The sequence below is a fragment of the Gymnodraco acuticeps genome, unplaced genomic scaffold (assembly GCF_902827175.1).
Source record: "Gymnodraco acuticeps unplaced genomic scaffold, fGymAcu1.1, whole genome shotgun sequence".
Classification (NCBI taxonomy): domain Eukaryota; kingdom Metazoa; phylum Chordata; class Actinopteri; order Perciformes; family Bathydraconidae; genus Gymnodraco; species Gymnodraco acuticeps.
Window position 1 is genome coordinate 1,596,980 of NW_022990938.1, and position 18,042 is coordinate 1,615,021.

At 40.7% G+C, this 18,042-nt stretch overlaps 1 protein-coding gene across 6 annotated transcripts in view; it reads left to right on the top strand.

Moving 5' to 3' along the window:
- cald1a (caldesmon 1a) overlaps positions 1 to 17,150 on the top strand; it is a 55,851-nt gene extending 38,701 nt beyond the window's left edge. For 4 of the 6 annotated variants that reach the window (XM_034234237.1, XM_034234240.1, XM_034234241.1 and 1 more), the window contains 9 exons: positions 466 to 727; positions 2,391 to 2,525; positions 6,956 to 6,999; positions 7,177 to 7,255; positions 9,815 to 9,955; positions 10,117 to 10,212; positions 11,575 to 11,643; positions 13,163 to 13,199; positions 15,500 to 17,150. In XM_034234237.1, the coding sequence (XP_034090128.1) occupies positions 466 to 727; positions 2,391 to 2,525; positions 6,956 to 6,999; positions 7,177 to 7,255; positions 9,815 to 9,955; positions 10,117 to 10,212; positions 11,575 to 11,643; positions 13,163 to 13,199; positions 15,500 to 15,513 (877 nt within the window). In that variant the 3' untranslated portion in view covers positions 15,514 to 17,150. Of the gene's footprint in view, positions 1 to 465; positions 728 to 2,390; positions 2,526 to 6,955; positions 7,000 to 7,176; positions 7,256 to 9,814; positions 9,956 to 10,116; positions 10,213 to 11,574; positions 11,644 to 11,923; positions 11,976 to 13,162; positions 13,200 to 15,499 lie in introns of all 6 variants that reach the window. The other 2 variants (XR_004570808.1, XM_034234239.1) reach the window with 2 other exon arrangements.
- The last annotated feature ends 892 nt before the right edge of the window (positions 17,151 to 18,042 follow it).

The window sequence follows — 18,042 nt, forward strand, 5'->3', positions numbered from 1 at the left end:
GTTCCTGTTGGTCATAACACTTCACAGTGTTTGCATATGCTGAACAGCTTCAGTTTAGCCAGGGAAGAACTCACTAATGTTGCAATTTCGCATTTATTATTTGTCGCTCCTGCTGGTATAAAAGCATGGAAGTATCGCCTGAGGCATAAGCAAAATAATTATAAAAAAAGTGTCTGAAACTGATTTTCAAGCAAGAAGCTGTTTGTGTAGCTGTAGCAGAGCAGGAGTGTTTTAGTCACCTGCAGTTAGTCCCTCAGGAGGAAACCTGAGCTATGCTGTAACATTATCTTTGCAAAGGTGATTCTTGGTATTTGTTTGTCTGCACACTTGTTTTTGTCTGTCTGCGTGTTTGCTTGTCCATGAAAGAGACAATATCAGCTTAAATATTCACCTTGTATCAAATGTCAAGCGTTAACCTGAATGTCGTGTTCCACACCTGTGTTCTCTGACCCGTGTCCGTCCCAGCCGTGGCAGTGTGCGTTCCCCCGAGGCGTCCGACGACCAGGACGACGCCGCCCGCCTGGAGGCCGAGCGCAAGCTGGAGGAGCTGAAGCGCCGCCGTGACGACGCAGAGAGCGAGGAGTTCGAGAAGATGAGGCAGAAGCAGCAGGAGGCCGAAGCCGAGCTGGAGGACCTGAAGAGGAAGAGGGAGGAGAGGAAGAAGGTGCTGGAGGAGGAGGAGAGGCAGAAGAAGCAGGAGGACGCCGAGAGAAAAGCCAGAGAGGAGGTGAGGAAGAGACGCTTTGAGTTTTCTCTTTACAGTTCACTTTATGGATGCAGTTTGATCAGTTCAACTCAGCCTAAGTTTCTTTTCCCTTTCATCCTTCTGACATTCTAGTTTTCAGTGGTGTTTCATATCAAACATTTTATTAGAGATGTTTGTGAAAACATCTCAACTTGTGTGGGTGTTTCCCATACATGACACCTGAGAGGCTGCGTTGCTAGGAGACATGCTGTCAATTACCATGCTGTGCAAAAAACTGGAGCACAATCCAGCTAGTTCAAAGAGTCCTATTCTGCTTTCTGGGGTTTTCCCTTTCCTGTAATGTTATATAGGTTGTTGTGCATGTAAATGGTCTGCTAAGGCTAAAATCCCTGTGGACCCTCCAGAGGGAGTTTCTCTTGTTTACTTCTGTAACAGAGTGACACCACTATGTAACACTTGCGCTTCTATTGGTAGAGGCACAACCTAAAAATGAGCATAATAGGACCCCTTTAAACGTCTATGGCAGAGGCTAATTAGCTTAGCTTGCTAATCAGGACTGATTCCCACCTGTAGGGCTGAAAGTAAATGTCCCTTTGTGCCTTACTTTTCTGATTTTAATTCTTTAGTTACATCTAAATATTTCTTTTTTGATTGCACCACCACTTTCATGTTGATGGCTGAAACTAATGCGTCACATTTGACTGTCATCGTGACCTGTTGGGGATCCCAACTTGTAACTCCTGCATGTCATTCCTTCCTCTTACAAAGAAGTCTTCCTTATGTATAAACAATGTGATAACCTTCCCTTCCTTCTGTGCTCACATCTGTATTTAACCACGCCATGTCGTCTACTTTCCCTTCTGCGTTCTCCCCATTACCCTGACCGCTCTTCTTCTGTTGATGTTGGCTCTGAATGTGGCGGCGCGCCTCTCGCTATCTGCCCCTGTTCTTCTCCTCTTGTGTGATGTTAATGAGGCCTTTTGGTTTGTAATTAAAAGATGGCCCAGAGATACAGAGAGCCTAATTAACCAAGACAAGGCTGCTGGAGAGGGCTGATATACTGCCAACACCAGCCCTCTTCTGAATACAGTACAAATGATTCATACAATAATAATTTGAGGGGAAAAAAATTAGAGTCTGCAGGCCTCAAGCTTTCCAATGTGTTTTTGTTTCCCCTGGGGCAGACAATCCCTGTAAATAAGAATTAGCTTTGAGTAATTGAATTTGGTGACCAGCTTCATTGGAATGGATTAGAATAAGTCACAGATTGTTTGTTGTCTATCATGTTTGTGGCTTCTGCTATTCAATATAATAGCCCATAGAGCACATGAAAGTTATTCAGCCAGTTCTCAAAAGACTTTGCACTCACTGGGTAGTTTGGTCCCAGGGAAAATCCACTGGCGCGCAGGAAGTGTACTTCAGGTTTCCCGCAGCAACAGGGGTATGTTTGGAGTAAATACAAGACAAATTAGCAGTTAGCATAAGCAGCAATATCCTGCATGGCGAGGCTTCCAAAGAACAGAGCGCCACCTGCTTATGCTCCACTGAAATGAACTGGAAATCTCCTGTCAACTCATGGTGCGAAATAAAAGATGACATGATGGATTACCACTTAATTTCTTTCTCGTATTGCGATCAGATGTGCAACAGCTGAACAACTCAAAACACATCTGTCTCTTCTCAGGAGGAGAAGCGGAAGATGAAGGAGGAGATTGAGAGGAGGAGAGCCGAGGCAGCTGAGAAGAGGCAGAAGGTGGAGGACATGGACGAGGAGGGCCGGCCTTTCAAGTGCGTCAGCCCTCGAGGCTCCTCTCTGAAGGTCAGTCCGCCACTTTAGCCCCCCCCCCTCTGCCCTGCGTCCAACAGGAGAGTGTCCGTCCGGTGTTATCTGCCAAATGACCGTTCCCTAACCCTCATGCATCCTAGTTTTTGTGGTGATATATTTTTAGTTTAGCCACTTAGCAGTCTCATCGGTGGATGCTGCGTAAAGAAAATGTGAAAATAAGATTTCAGTTAGTTAGTCCTAGTAATATTATTTTCTTAAAGGTGCCTTTTTTAGCTTTTTGGGTTTTCCCTTAACTGTAGTGCGTTGTGTAGGTTTTGGGCGTGTACATATTCTGCAAAGGCTAAAATCCCAAAGTTCCGTCAAGAGACACGATAAATAAATGAATATTCTATTAAAATTAGTGATGGTTGCTAATGATTGCAGTTTGTGTTAAAGCAGACAAACAATAAAACACAACCATCCCAACTAATGTAATGCTTTTTATTGCCATTACATATTTCTCTAAACAACCTCTTGCAATGTGTCAACATGTAGGGGAATGTCAAGCTTGACAGGCATGCAATTGATCAGTCAGCCCTTCATTTATTTATTTTTTTCGAGCATGTAAAACCAAAGAAAATACAAATGAAACAAAAGATGATACAGTACTATACAAATGAATGCAATAACAAAACGAAATATTTAAATAATAATTGAATAATCTGTAGTATCATTGTCTGATAACAATAAAAAAAATAAAAAACTTTAGATAATTACACGTCCGAAAAGGGGTCGGAAGAAGTTTACACTTATTTAATCCGACCCCTTCTCCCTTTTGTTTTTACCTATATTTTTTACATCTTAATATACGTTAACATACAATATAAATGAATACCCTAAATAAACACAGGTGTTTCATCACGATACTTTAAAGTATTAAGACAGTAATCCTCTTTTCCTGTGCTGTATTTTTTCTGTCTGTATTTGCATCCCGTCCAATGCAGTTGTCGGTTTTAATGGAGTCAATATAACGGCTGCAAATCCCTCTCATCCGGCAGAGCAGCAAAGCTCAAGCTAAATATTCAAAATATTTGGCGAGATCAAGCGCCAGATGACCCGCATCTGCCCCCCTCACCTCTCTAGCTCTCTGCATGAAGGGTTTTCTGACGAGATGAGGGAGTTAGGAATAGAAAGAGCCTCGGTGAACTAAAAGAGATGTGGGAAAGTCTGGCAAGTTTCCTTTCACTGTTCACTTTAATTCTATGTCATAATAACCCAGAAAAATGAATCAACCCCTCCCCGTGTCACTCGAAGATAAATGTTTGTCACGGCCGAGGAACGTTTAATCGACTCATTTGTGAATAAATGTCTCCAGTGTTGCCAAAAGCCAACTCCCACACAGTGAAAATCGAGGGGGATTTTCAGCCAGTGGAGAAAATCTAATTAGTGACAGTTAGCAGTAATATCCATCTGGACCGTCCCGCTGAGAATCCATACGAGAGGCTCAGCTCGGCTTGTTGTTTGTGGTTACTTTTGTAAATAATGTTCAACTGTCATTCTCCACCCCAATGCACTCGCCTCTCAGACACAGCTCTACTTTGTGGTGATGTTCACTGTAGGTACTGCTGTGTGTGTGTGTGTGTGTGTGTGTGTGTGTGTGTGTGTGTGTGTGTGTGTGTGTGTGTGTGTGTGTGTGTGTGTGTGTGTGTGTGTGTGTGTGTGTGTGTGTGTGTGTGTGTGTGTGTGTGTGTGTGTGTGTGTGTGGGTGTGTGTGTGTGTGTGTGTGTGTGTGTGTGTGTGTGTGTGTGTGTGTGTGTGTGTGTGTGTGTGTGTGTGTGTGTGTGTGTGTGTGTGTGTGTGTGTGTGTGTGTGTGTGTGTGTGTGTGTGTGTGTGTGTGTGTGTGTGTGTGTGTGTGTGTGTGTGTGTGTGTGTGTGTGTGTGTGTGTGTGTGTGTGGTGTGTGTGTGTGTGTGTGTGTGTGTGTGTGTGTGTGTGTGTGTGTGTGTGTGTGTGTGTGTGTGTGTGTGTGTGTGTCGTTGTATTACCAGGTGATGATACAGTTGCAGTATTTGTTATATCTTCCAACTTCAGTTGAGGTCATCATACTCTACAGCGAAAAGGGGACATTTTCACATCTGAGATAATAGCTTTTAGATTAATGAGAACATTTGATAAAAAATAAGGGAAAACAAGACAACTTGATTATTTGTTGTCACTTAGTGGAAGCTACAAACACAAATGACCGAAACAGTTGATATGGCTAATCTGCCAGCAAATAAGTGGTTATTTATTTAGTGCATTTACTTATTGATTTTCATCCCTTGATGAATATAAAGTACATTTTCACCTTGGTCTTACCAGCTTCTGAGTTACATATTCAGCTATTTAGCTTCTAAATGCTCACAAAATATGAATTTGGTAGGTACAGTAGCTTACAGTTGTTTTGTGAGAGCTTTTTCATGGAAACAGATGAGTTAATGTAAGTGGCAAGAATAAGCAAAACAATAAAGACTGTTTAAAACATCAACTTAGTCCCATTAGTTTCTGATGCTCAGTGCGCCATTTTGGCAAATACGAATGAAAATGGATAACTGAGGAAGGCCCAGTTAGAAACTTTTTATTGCACACACCTGTCACTCAAAGCGGCCACACCCCCTAATATCTAAGTTGTAACATAGCTTATAAGAATGAGTTAAAAAGTCAGCTTGTATACTTGTCACCAACAGGGAAAGTAGCGAGCCAAAGACAGGTTTTTTGGAGTGGCCATTCAAGTAACTGCAATTGTTGGCACTTCCATATTCAATTCAATTCAATTCAATTCAATTCAAAATCTTTATTTATCCAGGTAAAATCCCATTGAGATCAATGATCTCTTTTTCAAGGGAGACCTGCAGCAGTAGGTTCCACAAGAAGACATAAAAATATAAACAACAGAACAACAAAAGGACATCATACAGCAAAATGTACAGGGATTACAATTTACATATTTAACCACATGTACAGGTACCAACAGACATAACTAAAACAGTGAGCTGAAAGATGCTATAAAAAAAGAAGAGAACTGCAGAGTTGGCTGATTATTATCTGTAGTTTCATTATTAAAAGTAATAACATTCACAGAGTAATGTTGACATGACAAATATTGATATGGGCATCTTTAAAACGTGTCTCATGCTGGTAGTGCCAAATAAACATTTGTATTTCTCATGTAAATCTAAAATGTTTGTATTCCAGCTTCTGCAGTTCTTTAAAAACGTTATCCATGCTATTCGGAACATACAATGTTTTTGACGTTGTTCAGTTTGTGGGACAACTCGTGGCTCTGGTTACAGTGGGGGAATATGCCTCACTATCAGCAATCACCTCCCATTGGAACACAAAGTCCCGGGAGCTTGCCGACATGTTATCAGTTGTAACCCAGCATATAACGCTGCTCCGTACATTAGATAAAGTACAGTGTTCCCTGTGAGAGAAGGGCGGAGGGACAGAATGAAGGACAGGGGGATGCAGGAAAGCGATTATGGTTAACAGGGTTACTGTAACTGCGTTCGGATGGCTGCAGCTCTTTAAAATGCATCTGAGAATGGGGAATTTCCTGTCGGGGAGTATTTTGGGAACTCCCACATTCGGTAGCAGCAAGGTCCCTTTTTCACAGGGAGGAGGGGGGGGAGCTTTTTCTGCAGTTTCTCCTTTTGTCCGTTTAAAGGGTTGTGAGCGCCTGAGGAACGCATGCGTTGCCCCCTCTTGTAGCCTCTTTTCGTATATCATAAACAATCCTCTGAGATTCCCACAGTCTCACAGCAGAACTTGCATTTTTGTTCCTGTCTGTGTGTGTCTGCACGTATTTGAGAGCATGTTGCACATGGAGGGTACAAGATTACTTTTTGTCCATTTAAAGAAAATATATATTAACCTTTTAAAATATGTGGTCTGTCTTAGTCCACTGAGCATAAACAATTATTTAGTTTATGAATCATCTTATGACCAGACATCATAGGTTTTTCTACAAATTGACTACTAAACTAAAGTTAGGGATTCCTTACAATAAAGTTAAAGAGGCCCTGTTATGGTTTTGGGGTTTTTTCCTTTTCGTGTAGTATGTTCTATAGATTCATTGGACACCTTTGTTTACTTCTGTCTTCACTACACTTCAGTACATAACAATCGTGCTTCGGCCAGCTATCCAATCAGAGCAGACTGGGCCCTGGTTTCAGACAGAGGGTGAAAAGAGGTGCTGCAGCACAGGCAGTATGAACAATAAAGACCTATTTGAACATTAAAACATGTCGCAGTAGAGGCACAACATACACATTTGAGCCTGAAAATGAGCATATAGGGCCCCTTTAAGACACAATAGAAGGACAAGAGGAAGTTTAACATCTGTTTTACGGCTACTGACGAGTTAAGGAAATGTTGTTGTATGCGTGTGTTGAGCATCACTGCTGTGTTTATTAACCTGGAGCTGTAATAACCTTTCTCCACAGATTGGAGAGAGGGCAGAGTTCCTGAACAAATCTGCACAGAAGAGGTACAAACATATTGACACTTCATGTTTTCTCCCTCTAACAACGCTTCTAGTGGTGCATGTAAACCTCACAGTTATGTGGTATTAAAAACAAATCTAACCCTGAGTTCAATTCCAACTTTGAGTATAATATTCAAAGTGGTCCCATGCTGTTTATGCTAACTATTTTCTTCTGCCCAGCAGCACAGTGAAGGCGTCTCCTTCTCCTCTGGTGTCCAAGATAGACAACAGGCTGGAGCAGTACACCTCTGCTGCTCAGGTTAGCATCTCTTACACCAGTGGTTCTCAAATGAGGGTACGCGGACCCCTAGGGGTACGTTGGAGTACTGCAGGGGGTACGTGAGATTTATTTTATGTTAATGAAAAAAAACACATAAGTAATGCATTTAAACAAACTACTAATAGTAGATGAACTACTTTCTTCAAAGGTTTACAGTAATTCTGGATAATAAAATGGGAACAATAAACGGGGTGCTCTCTTTTCCTCTCCCTCTCCTGACAGCCCGTCAGTCTCGTGCAGCTCGTTGAACCTCTAATAAGTGACCCGACAGTAAAGAATACATATATTTATAACTAGTTTAGCTAGTTCCAGAGTAGATAAACTAGCTAAGTGTGTTAGGTCTAACTCTTAGTGTATTTAATGTTGCTCCACTCACCGGCGGAGCTGTGATCATGCAGAGCTGCGTGTTCTCCGTCAGCAGCAGCTGATCTGATCTCTGATCCCTCTCTTGCGTCCGGTTAGACTTCACTCGCGTTTATGTCCAAATCTATCAGATCTAGCTAAATCTAGTTAATTATAAAACTGCCTGCTTATCAAAGGACACCTAAACAATAAGCGTTGCTTGGCAACGGCGTGTGGCCGCAAAGTATAGCGCAGCATTATGCATATGTTTATATGAGGGGTCAAAATCCCATGCTCATAAAATGCTACTATATTTTTTCTCTTCATTCCCCACGCCCCAAAATAAATAAATATACCAATTTTAGGATAAGTAAGGAAGTTTGAGCAGTGTGAGTTTTATATGAACAGAGTTACACATATTTCAAAACGCGAAGTGTAATAACTGCAGTTTGCCTCCTGTCAGAATGACAAAGATCCTCAGTGAAGCACAGCCACATGTTTCTCACTACATTGTAATTGCAACTTTTTAAAAAGATCAGTTCAATGCAACTTATGTCGTCTCAGTGTTATTGCATGATGTTAAAATTGGTTTGCCATGAATTTAGTGATGGATTGTAAATATTTTAAATGTAGCATTTAAGTGTTTCTCAGTTACAATGTTGTTGTTTTAATAAATCAGACTCTGATGGTGCAGCGCTGCACTGTACCTCTTTATATAGGCATTTTTTCCCTAACAAATTGTGTTTGCGCTGATCAGGGGTACTTGGCTGAATATTTTTTTCAAAGAGGGTACATTATTGAAAAAAGCTTGAGAACCACTGTCTTACACTGTTCAATAAGAAGCAGTGTGGCGTCCACTACAGTGAAACATGTATTTACTCACTTTGTATATCCATGTCAAGCAAAACATTTGCCCTATTTCACTTGGGAATGCACAAGAGGTGTGTGAAATTATAACTTTATAATAGACTTATCTAAGACTTTTGCAGGAACACATAAACAAACACAATTTACTCCTAGATATGTTAAAATTACATATATATTCACATTTAAATAAACTGTATAGTGACTATCAGGAGGATGTAAAAAAGGAAACTCTTTCTTATCATTAATGTTAAAAAATAATACATTTCTTCTTTTAATATAAAAAATGTGAGTGGTTCCTAGCTGAAAATACATTAGGAAATAATAAAACTCTTACTTGTCCATGCTTTTATCTTCAGTAGACTGGACTACTGTAATGGTGTCTTCACAGGTCTCACTAAAAAATCTATTAGGAAGCTGCAGCTGATTCAGAACGCCGCTGCTCGAGTCCTCACTAACACTAAGAAAGTGGATCACATCACTCCTGTTCTGAAGTCTTTACACTGGCTTCCTGTGTGTCAAAGAATAGATTTCAAAATACTGCTGCTGGTTTATAAAGCACTGAATGGTTTAGGCCCAAAATACATTTCTGACCTCCTGCTAAATTATGAACCATCCAGATCTCTCAGGTCTTCAGGGACTGGTCAGCTTTCTGTCCCCAGAGTCAGAACTAAACATGGAGAAGCAGCGTTCAGTTATTATGCTCCAAATATCTGGAACAAACTCCCAGAAACCTGCAGGTCCGCTGCAACTCTGACTACTTTTAAATCCAGGCTGAAGACTTTTCTTTTTGTCGCTGCTTTTAATTGAACTATTCATATCTTAGACTGCACTGTAACTTTTATCCATGTACTTTTTCTTTTAATGTTTAATTGAACTATTCATATCTTAGACTGCACTGTAACTTTTATCCATGTACTTTTTCTTTTAATGTTTAATTGAACTATTCATATCTTAAACTGCACTGTAACTTTTATCCATGTATTTTTTCTTTTAATGTTTCTTTTATTATCTTTTCTTTTTAATGACTGATTTTAAATGCCATTTTCTTAATGTCTTTCATTTTTTGTAAAGCACTTTGAATTGCCTTGTGTTGAAAAGTGCTATATAAATAAACTTGCCTTGCCTTGCCTTGCATGTATGTTAACCAAAAACCTTTTATCTGATCTGATTCCAGTGCTTGTATGCTAAAAAATAATTACTGCTATTCTAGGTCTAGAAGTTGCATTAATGTCAAGCTCTTGTGGGTTTGTTTAAAAAGAAATAAACAGCTTGATCAGCACAGACACCCCTGATTGCCACCAATGTAATCCCACTTCTCTGTCCCTGCAGAGAGAGAACAAGGAGTCCCGGTCCCCTCGCTCCGGAGCCGTGGATCTCCCCATGGTGACCGACAGCATCCGGAGCATCAAGAGCATGTGGGAGAAGGGCAACGTGTTCGGCACACCTGGAAACGGGGGAAGCCCGTTCAAGGTAAGAGACGAGGTGTGGGAGGAGAGTTAATGAAACTTTGTGAGTGACTGGAGCAGAGAGAGAGAGAGAGAGAGGAAAGAGCCCAATGCACGGCCACTTCCTGCTCGGCCTCGTTGCTGATGACGAACAGGCTCAGCTGACCTTTAACCCTATCCAAACAGGAAGCAGCTGTGATGAAGACAGGCGTGGCGGGTCGCATTAACGACTGGCTGAATAAAACCCCGGAGAGCGGCAAAGCGGCAGGAGGAAGGCCAACGGTAGGTCGTCACCGTAGCAACCCCTGTCTCTGCCTCAGGAAGCACAGTGCATGTACTGTAGAGCTCAGAAACCATGTGCAACGTTATATTTCACAAGAGAGATATAGTATATATTGATTTCCTTTTTTTCTGTGCTCTTCTCACTGATTTAAAGTAGGCATATGATAGAGACATGCACATATTCATTAAACTGCAACCACCAGGAAAAACAATAAGGGCACAATGCTAACAGGATACTTGTTCAACAACGATTACTTCCATTGGCAACCCGTCGTCCACCAGGGGTTGCAGTTTATATATTATATAGTTGTGGGACAAGCTAGCATGTTTCTATTGGCTATCAGACAAAGATCGAGTTAATTGTCATCGTGTTCCCCCAATCAGTTGTCGGTAGGACTTAATTTTGAACCTTTTTATAATCTTATTTCCAATCCATTGGTCAGGTTGAGATATTATCTGTCTGGCACCACCTGGTGGCCACCAAGTGTGTGTGTGTGTGTGTGTGTGTGTGTGTGTGTGTGTGTGTGTGTGTGTGTGTGTGTGTGTGTGTGTGTGTGTGTGTGTGTGTGTGTGTGTGTGTGTGTGTGTGTGTGTGTGTGTGTGTGTGTGTGTGTGTGTGTGTGTGTGTGTGTGTGTGTGTGTGTGTGTGTGTGTGTGTGTGTGTGTGTGTGTGTGTGTGTGTGTGTGTGTGTGTGTGTGTGTGTGTGTGTGTGTGTGTGTGTGTGTGTGTGTGTGTGTGTGTGTGTGTTCAGTCCACTCTTACATCTGTCATAATATACATTTACAGTACATGTGGACACTGTAGCCTTGGCAGCAGTTTACTATACAGTGTCACTTAAGCATTTTATCTCCAGCCGATCATAAGCTTTACCAGCAGAGTGGGGTTTTTCAGTGTGTATATCATGCCTCTCTTCACTCTAGGCGATATTTTACCCAAATATTTATGTTACAGCTTTCCATGTCACAGATTATGGCTTGTGCTCAAATAAGTAATTTACCATAGCTGATGATATGAAAGGAAATGTTTTTTTTTAAAGTGAAAGTACAACAAATGAATATTTCCTTTAAAGTAAAAAGGAAAAAAGTGGAAATCTTTTGACAACATTTTTAGATTATTTTGAATACTTCTTTGCATTTGATTGACAAACAATTGCCTAGACTCTCAGTGAAGAGTGCTGTTTTCCACTTCCTCCAAACTGCTTGACAGTGTCAACCTTTGCTCCTGAAGCTCTCTGTCCTCCTCTGTCATTCGCCCTCCTCTACATCCCAGACACTCTGCCAAAATGACAAATGCAGGGCACTCTGAGCACCGCTGATATGATGCTTTGTCTTGGCCTCTTGTTTTCTGTGTGTGTCTGACAGGACCTGAAGCCTGTGGACGTCACCAACAAGAGGAGTCTATGGGAAAACAAAGGTGCCTCTCCAACCAAGGTAGCTATGATTCATTTCAAGAATCATGATGAGGAATGTGTTCGCTGATCAGAGTACCAGTCTCAACCAGCGGGGGAAATCCAAGTCAGCCTCCAGATGAAGTTTTAACTACCCCTTTGTGGTCTTGAAAGGATTTCCCGTGGTTTTTCATAGTTTTCCAGACGTCAATCACAAGATCGTTTTGTTCAAAAGATGGTGTAGGGATATTCAAATAATCTCACGATTCTGACCTTGGTGTCATGGGAGTAACAATCATCTGTGTTTGTTCTTGTTTTAAAAGATCTCTGATAGCTAGTTGACCTCCACCTTAAATCTGGAATAAGCCTGGAGAGGTAAATGTGTAATTTTTCCACGTTGCTTCCAAGCGCTTATCACAGAATGACCTCACCTTCTGCTGTCAACTTTTGGATCTGTGTTGTTGGCAAGCTGCGCTCCGCTCTGCTTTGGTTTGAGGCTACTGCTTGATTCAATTAAAATGATAATATCTAAGAGTTTCGGTCCACAGTTAGTTAGTTATGATTTGAAAAATGTGTTCCTGAATACTCTCTTCACACACAAACACAACATTTAACAGGATGTAATTGTCTGCGTTTTGTAAATACTGAGCAGTTTACTGCTCTCCAAAATGCTTTCATTAAGGAATAAACTTGTAAAGCATGTGTGCCAAATGTTCCAAGTGCTGTAACATTAAAGGATGAAAGGGAACATATCAACAAAGCCGTAGCAAAGCTCATTTAAAACCATTACGCTGTTGACTCTATTAACAACCTAACTTGTTAAAGCCCACTCAACAAAATCCAGAGAATTACAGTTGAGGGTTAATTCTGTGTTGTAAAAGAAAACAGAGCGCCTGCTTTTCACAAATGGCTGTATCACATCACCGCTCCTATTTATGACGACCACAAATCACTGCGCTCAGTCCAACTCCACTTGCCGTTATATGGCCCTAATGGAAAACTATTTACAGCCTTCTTTAGAATTAAGACGCCTTGCTGAGTTGCACAATGACTTGACAGACTGTTATCACCTCACATTTTTAAACAAGTTGGACTAAACCTGACTATGAATAAATGGTCTTATCTTTATTTATATACAAAGATAAAACTGTTTGTAGAGCTGATTTGTAGAAGTGAGACAGCACTTTTAAAAAAGTCCTACCAACCCACTCACTTTAGAAACCTTCCTCTCTGGTGAAGTGTGTTTCCAGACCGGAGGCTGTGGTCCGCCACAGTGAGTAGTTGGGTTGGAGGGCACAAGGCGGTGGTCTGCACTGACGTAGAAAGGGCCCTGGACAGGAAAGGTAGCGGTTAGCAACCTCATCATTACCTAACCATGCTATGCTGTGATGTCAGGGAAGGAGAGACGAGCAGGGTAAAGATGGAGGATGGAGAACTGGTTCAGTGTTCGTATAGGCGGAAGCACTCGCTGCTCTGACTGGAGGCTTTGCAGCTATCTTCTGCTTTCTGCATCTCTTTTCATACTTGCTGCCTTGTGACCTTCTTGGCTTCTTGTTTTGCAGGTGGGAGGCGGAGGGGAGACCAAATCAGTCGCCAACGGTGAGATTTTATAAAGTACCAGAAGCGTCAGCGTGTAACTCTAGAGCTTGTGCATGTACGGAAGCCCTGAGAGGCCTTTTTCAGATTTAAGTTTTCTCTAATATGTTACTCTTAAGGAAAATGTAAAAAGAAGTCCATAAGATAAGATAGAGCTTTATTGTCTCTTAGGAGAAATTTGTCTTGGGCATCGAGATAATACACATAAAACATTCAGGTCAATCAGTCATAGATACAGAACAGAGATCACGTATCACATGGCAAAGAAACATACAGGTACAGCACTTTCCCTATTGCACATACATAATCAAATATTGCACTTTTCCCTATTGTATTTATACATAATCAAATATTGCACTTTTCCCTATTGTATTTATACATAATCAAATATTGCACTTTCCCTATTCAACCTTCTCGATTGCTCAAACTACACTGTAAACATTGCACCTCCCAACAACTCCTAACAGCGTAATCACAATTGTTTCTGACTGTTCAGCAGCTTGATTGACAGCGGAACAAAGGAAAACTTATACTTATACCTGCTCCGAGGGCAGCAACTCAAACTCTCTATACAGGATGTGTTTGGGGTCGCATGTGATTTTACGGCCTTGCTTTCTCACCATCTCCTCAAATATCTCCTGAAGAGAGGATGGTTGAAGCATGCCAATTATTTTTCCAGCCCTTTTTATCAAGCTCTGGAGTTGTGATTTAGATTCATCATTTCTTTATTGAACAAAAACCATCCGGACAACTACAGGAAAATACCCTGCCAAAATGTTTAGTCACCTTTTTAAAACTCGGTAGAGAAAACTATTTAGATCTTGAAAGCTATTTACTTTGATCTCACTTGATTAGAAACATAGGCAAGTGTTGCACTGCCGCCTCTTGTGGCTGAAATAAGATTACAATAAAAAAATATTTAAATGTGCCAGACTACAACAAATCTGCAAACTTATTTTGTAACATCACATGATTTTTACTGAGTAATTTAGAAAGATGTTCCTGAGAAACCTGCTCAAGTCATTAATACACAGATTGTTTCCCTCTCATTTTCCTCTTAGTGCTTCCGTACAAAGCACTTCAGCAAAAACAGTACATTTCTCCCGAGGAAGGTGTGACCTTCTTGTCATCTTGTCACCGCTTCTTTGATTTATACGACACCATGTGTCACAAAACCAATATCCGACCCTCCATGGCCTCGCCTGTAGTCTTTTTCAGATCGCCGTTTGGCCTTTTGCTCCGCAGCGTGCTAGGATGCCACTTTAACATTGCTTGCTATTTTGAAATCAGACGTGAGTGCAGCCTCCTCCTCCTCCTCCTCAGACAGAAGAGGGGCTTTGGCCTTGAGGGATTCTTTACATGTCTGAGCAATGTGTTGGCTGTTAAGGACACAGCATCACACACATAGATACACACTCTGTAGACATGCTCAACAGCCACCTTGACGCCACTTAAACCTCTCAGCTTATTCACTTCAGTGTGTAGTCCACTGCTCACACCCCGGCCTCTCCTGTGTGAGTGTTCGCTGCAGCGCTCCTGCCAAGCGTGTCTGTCACATTAATAGCTGGTATGTTGGAGATTAGCACACCATCACACTCTGACTCAGAGGATGACAGAGGCTTTGTATAGATTTTGTATTTAGTGCTCATAGTTGGCTGCGGGACCTTACAGACATTTGACACCTCACAGGACCACATGCGCGTTAGCAGCCACACGCTCCACATGCTCGGCTGTATTACAGTGCTTAAAAAAATAACGTCGTCTCAGCTAAGTTTCTGAATTGTTGGCATGAAGTCTGACAATTTTCCAAAAGTGCAGTGATTTACTTGCGTACATTTTTTTTGTAACGCTTCAAGGTTTTCAGACTAATCGAATGATTTATTTTTTGTCTATCTCCATGTTGTTAATCTCTTAGAGCCTTAACATTCTAAATGTGAGTTTTGAGGGTCTGTGTGATGCTAAAGTGGGGCAGCCAAATACAGTCAGTCAAGATAACACCCCCAGAATATCCCTCTGTGTTGTTCCCTGGTTAATAAAGTTATTTTAAGATTTTCTACCCAGGAAAAAGGAAATAAAAGTATAATTATTTAGATTCTTTGAAATAGATAATGAAAAGATATGATGTTTTTTCCTTTTAAGTTTGATTCTGTTGACGTTTAATTAAAGTAAACATGGCACCTTGACACTGCGCTGCACGTGGTGTGTGTTGCTCTGTGTGTCGGAAAGGTCAGAGTTGTTAACCCACAGCTGTCTGAGACTCAGAGTGAAGCCGCTGATGGACTGGTTTTTTCCTCTTTCTCCAGGTATGGGACACTAATGTCATGAAGGAGCCACTAAAGCTGGAGACCACGACAATCCAAGACTCTTCCTTTGACTTTTTCTTAAGAACCAAAAAATGACCACCCCAGAAAACGGAGGGACAGGAGACACGCTGTCCACGCACTGTACCGAAACAGCATCATATTTTTGTACGGTCGCCACGTGTAGTGCCTTTGCACAATGATTTTTGCTTTCTAAAAGAAACAAAATGCTGTGAAATTTGGACATTTGTAATTACTATTACTAATTACTCTATACGATCCTGCCAGGAAGAAAAAAACCTAATTAAATTTAGATTTATGTGTTGTTCTCCATGCCGACGGTTGATAGAGACGGAGTAGTTTCCACATTCCAAAGAGATGGTTGAAATCCGTTCTCTCCCTCCCACAGTTCATTTTCCATCTCCTATTTTATTTATATTTAAAGCAAAAGCTTCACACATTGCTATTTTATTCAACGTTCACCAGTTCAGGATAGAAATATAAGCACTTGTAGATTTTAGCTGATCTCACTTTTATTATGTCTTACCAATAGTGCAGCAATGGTCTGAGTAATATATGTTAGCACATGTGATGTTTTGAATATCATACTGTATCTTATATAACATCTTTATACTCGCAACAAAAGGTCTTTTTTGCTTATTTTGTATTCACCAACAAGGCAGTTAATTTCGGTGGTGATAGGAGTGTTGAATATTCAGAAGGCCATTATGACTTTTATTATCCTTCATGTCATTTTATTTATGTTTTAATGTGTTTTGTCCTTTTCTATAGCTGTGTTTGTAGCTTTTGTACCTGTTTGATCACTTTAAAATCTTCAAACATTCCTCTTTAAGAAGCAGCTGCACACGGTGCCTTCGCTGTAGGTTTTACAATGTAGGAAATCGGCATTCCAACCCACTTTTTTTTTATCTACCTTAACTTTTACTAACTTCTCTATTGCCTCTATGCACACTCTTATGCTCAGCGATCATTGAGGGCATACGAAGTAAAATCAGGGTGCCTAAGCATATAGCAAGATACTAGTACAATGCAAGGATATTTACCACTATGTAAGTCTTCTGGCATATGATTGCAATGGACACATTTATGACAGCTGAGGTACAGTACATGATAGCCTCAAAGCAACGCCGTATAATATTAAGACTTGTGATTTCTCCTGCTTATCTTTCACTTACATGGTCTTAAGTAGCACATTCCCTTTTATAGTTTTTGCGCGGCACAAGCTTTGATAATATTAACGATTTGCCGGGGCATTAAATTGATGTTACTGCTCAAAAGTGTGACAATCACATTCCATGGCTCCTGAAAAGAGCAGGGGAGCTTGACCAAAACATTTTCAAGCGTGATTTAATGTGACATGTATGTTGTTGTTTTTTTAAATACAGCGGTTTCATTATGCCGTATTGTTTTTGTTTTTTACAACCTTTGTGTCCATTTTATGTTTTTTAAAGTTCTTCCATGTTTAACCAGACACTTGTTTGTGTAGCGCGAAGCCTATGCAAAACACACTATCTGTAGCCTCTCTAAACACTCCCAATGTCATACAAATGGGCAGTTTCCAACTGGATGAATGTTTTAAACATTGTACGCTTCACTCAAAAACAGCAATAAAGACATTGAGGTATTCCACATGGTTAAGTTTCCTTCCATCATTTTACTAAGACTGCATTTCATACTGAAAAGACCTATTTTGTTTAAGGTTGTGCTATTGTTAACTCCTTCATATTTAGCATATAGGTGGTTCTAAAGCACTGTCTCAAGATCATATGTTTCTCGCTGTCAACTTCTCATGAGCTCAGAAAAACTGCTTTGTGATGGTGCAACTCGACTTGATCCAAGAGGATTTTAAAGTAGTTGAATTTGCTTTCAAAGTAGGAGAATTTACTCAACCCTTAAAGAAACATATCATCCCTCAGTTTATCACAAATATTCAACAGTTGTAGATACAGGGATTTTAATTGAAAGCAAAGGTACACAGCTCTAATCTGTTAAGTAACAAACTGTAAAGTGTAGTGTAGTACTGTAGCCTACTCAGAAACGTTCATTAATTTTCAAAACTACCCTATATCATTGTCTGATAGGATAGTTTTGAAATGTGTGTTTTTATTCCACTTTCCGGAACAGGGCCACAACAATTATCTGTGTCAGGTGCCTTCAGGTCCTGAAAACAACGCTATGCCATCCTAAATAAATCTTTAGTGATAAAAAAACAAAAATGGTAGGCATTGATTGACCCTGCTGCATTCTGATTGGCTGTCCACAGGTGCTGTGGTTAGCGCTAATTAGCAGAGGATTGTGTTTCTGAAAGACGGATACTGCGGTCATGGGACTAAACAAAGTGTTGCACACCAGCCGCGGGATACTTTTTATGAAACAATATAAATGTAATGGGGAAAACATGGCTAACTGCTAATGTTAGCTCGAAGAGGAGGACGCTTCTCGGCTGCATTTTACGTGGGGAATTGAGCAGTACATTGAGGTAAGTGTGGGAATATCACCTGAGTGGGAAATGTGAAAAATGAGTC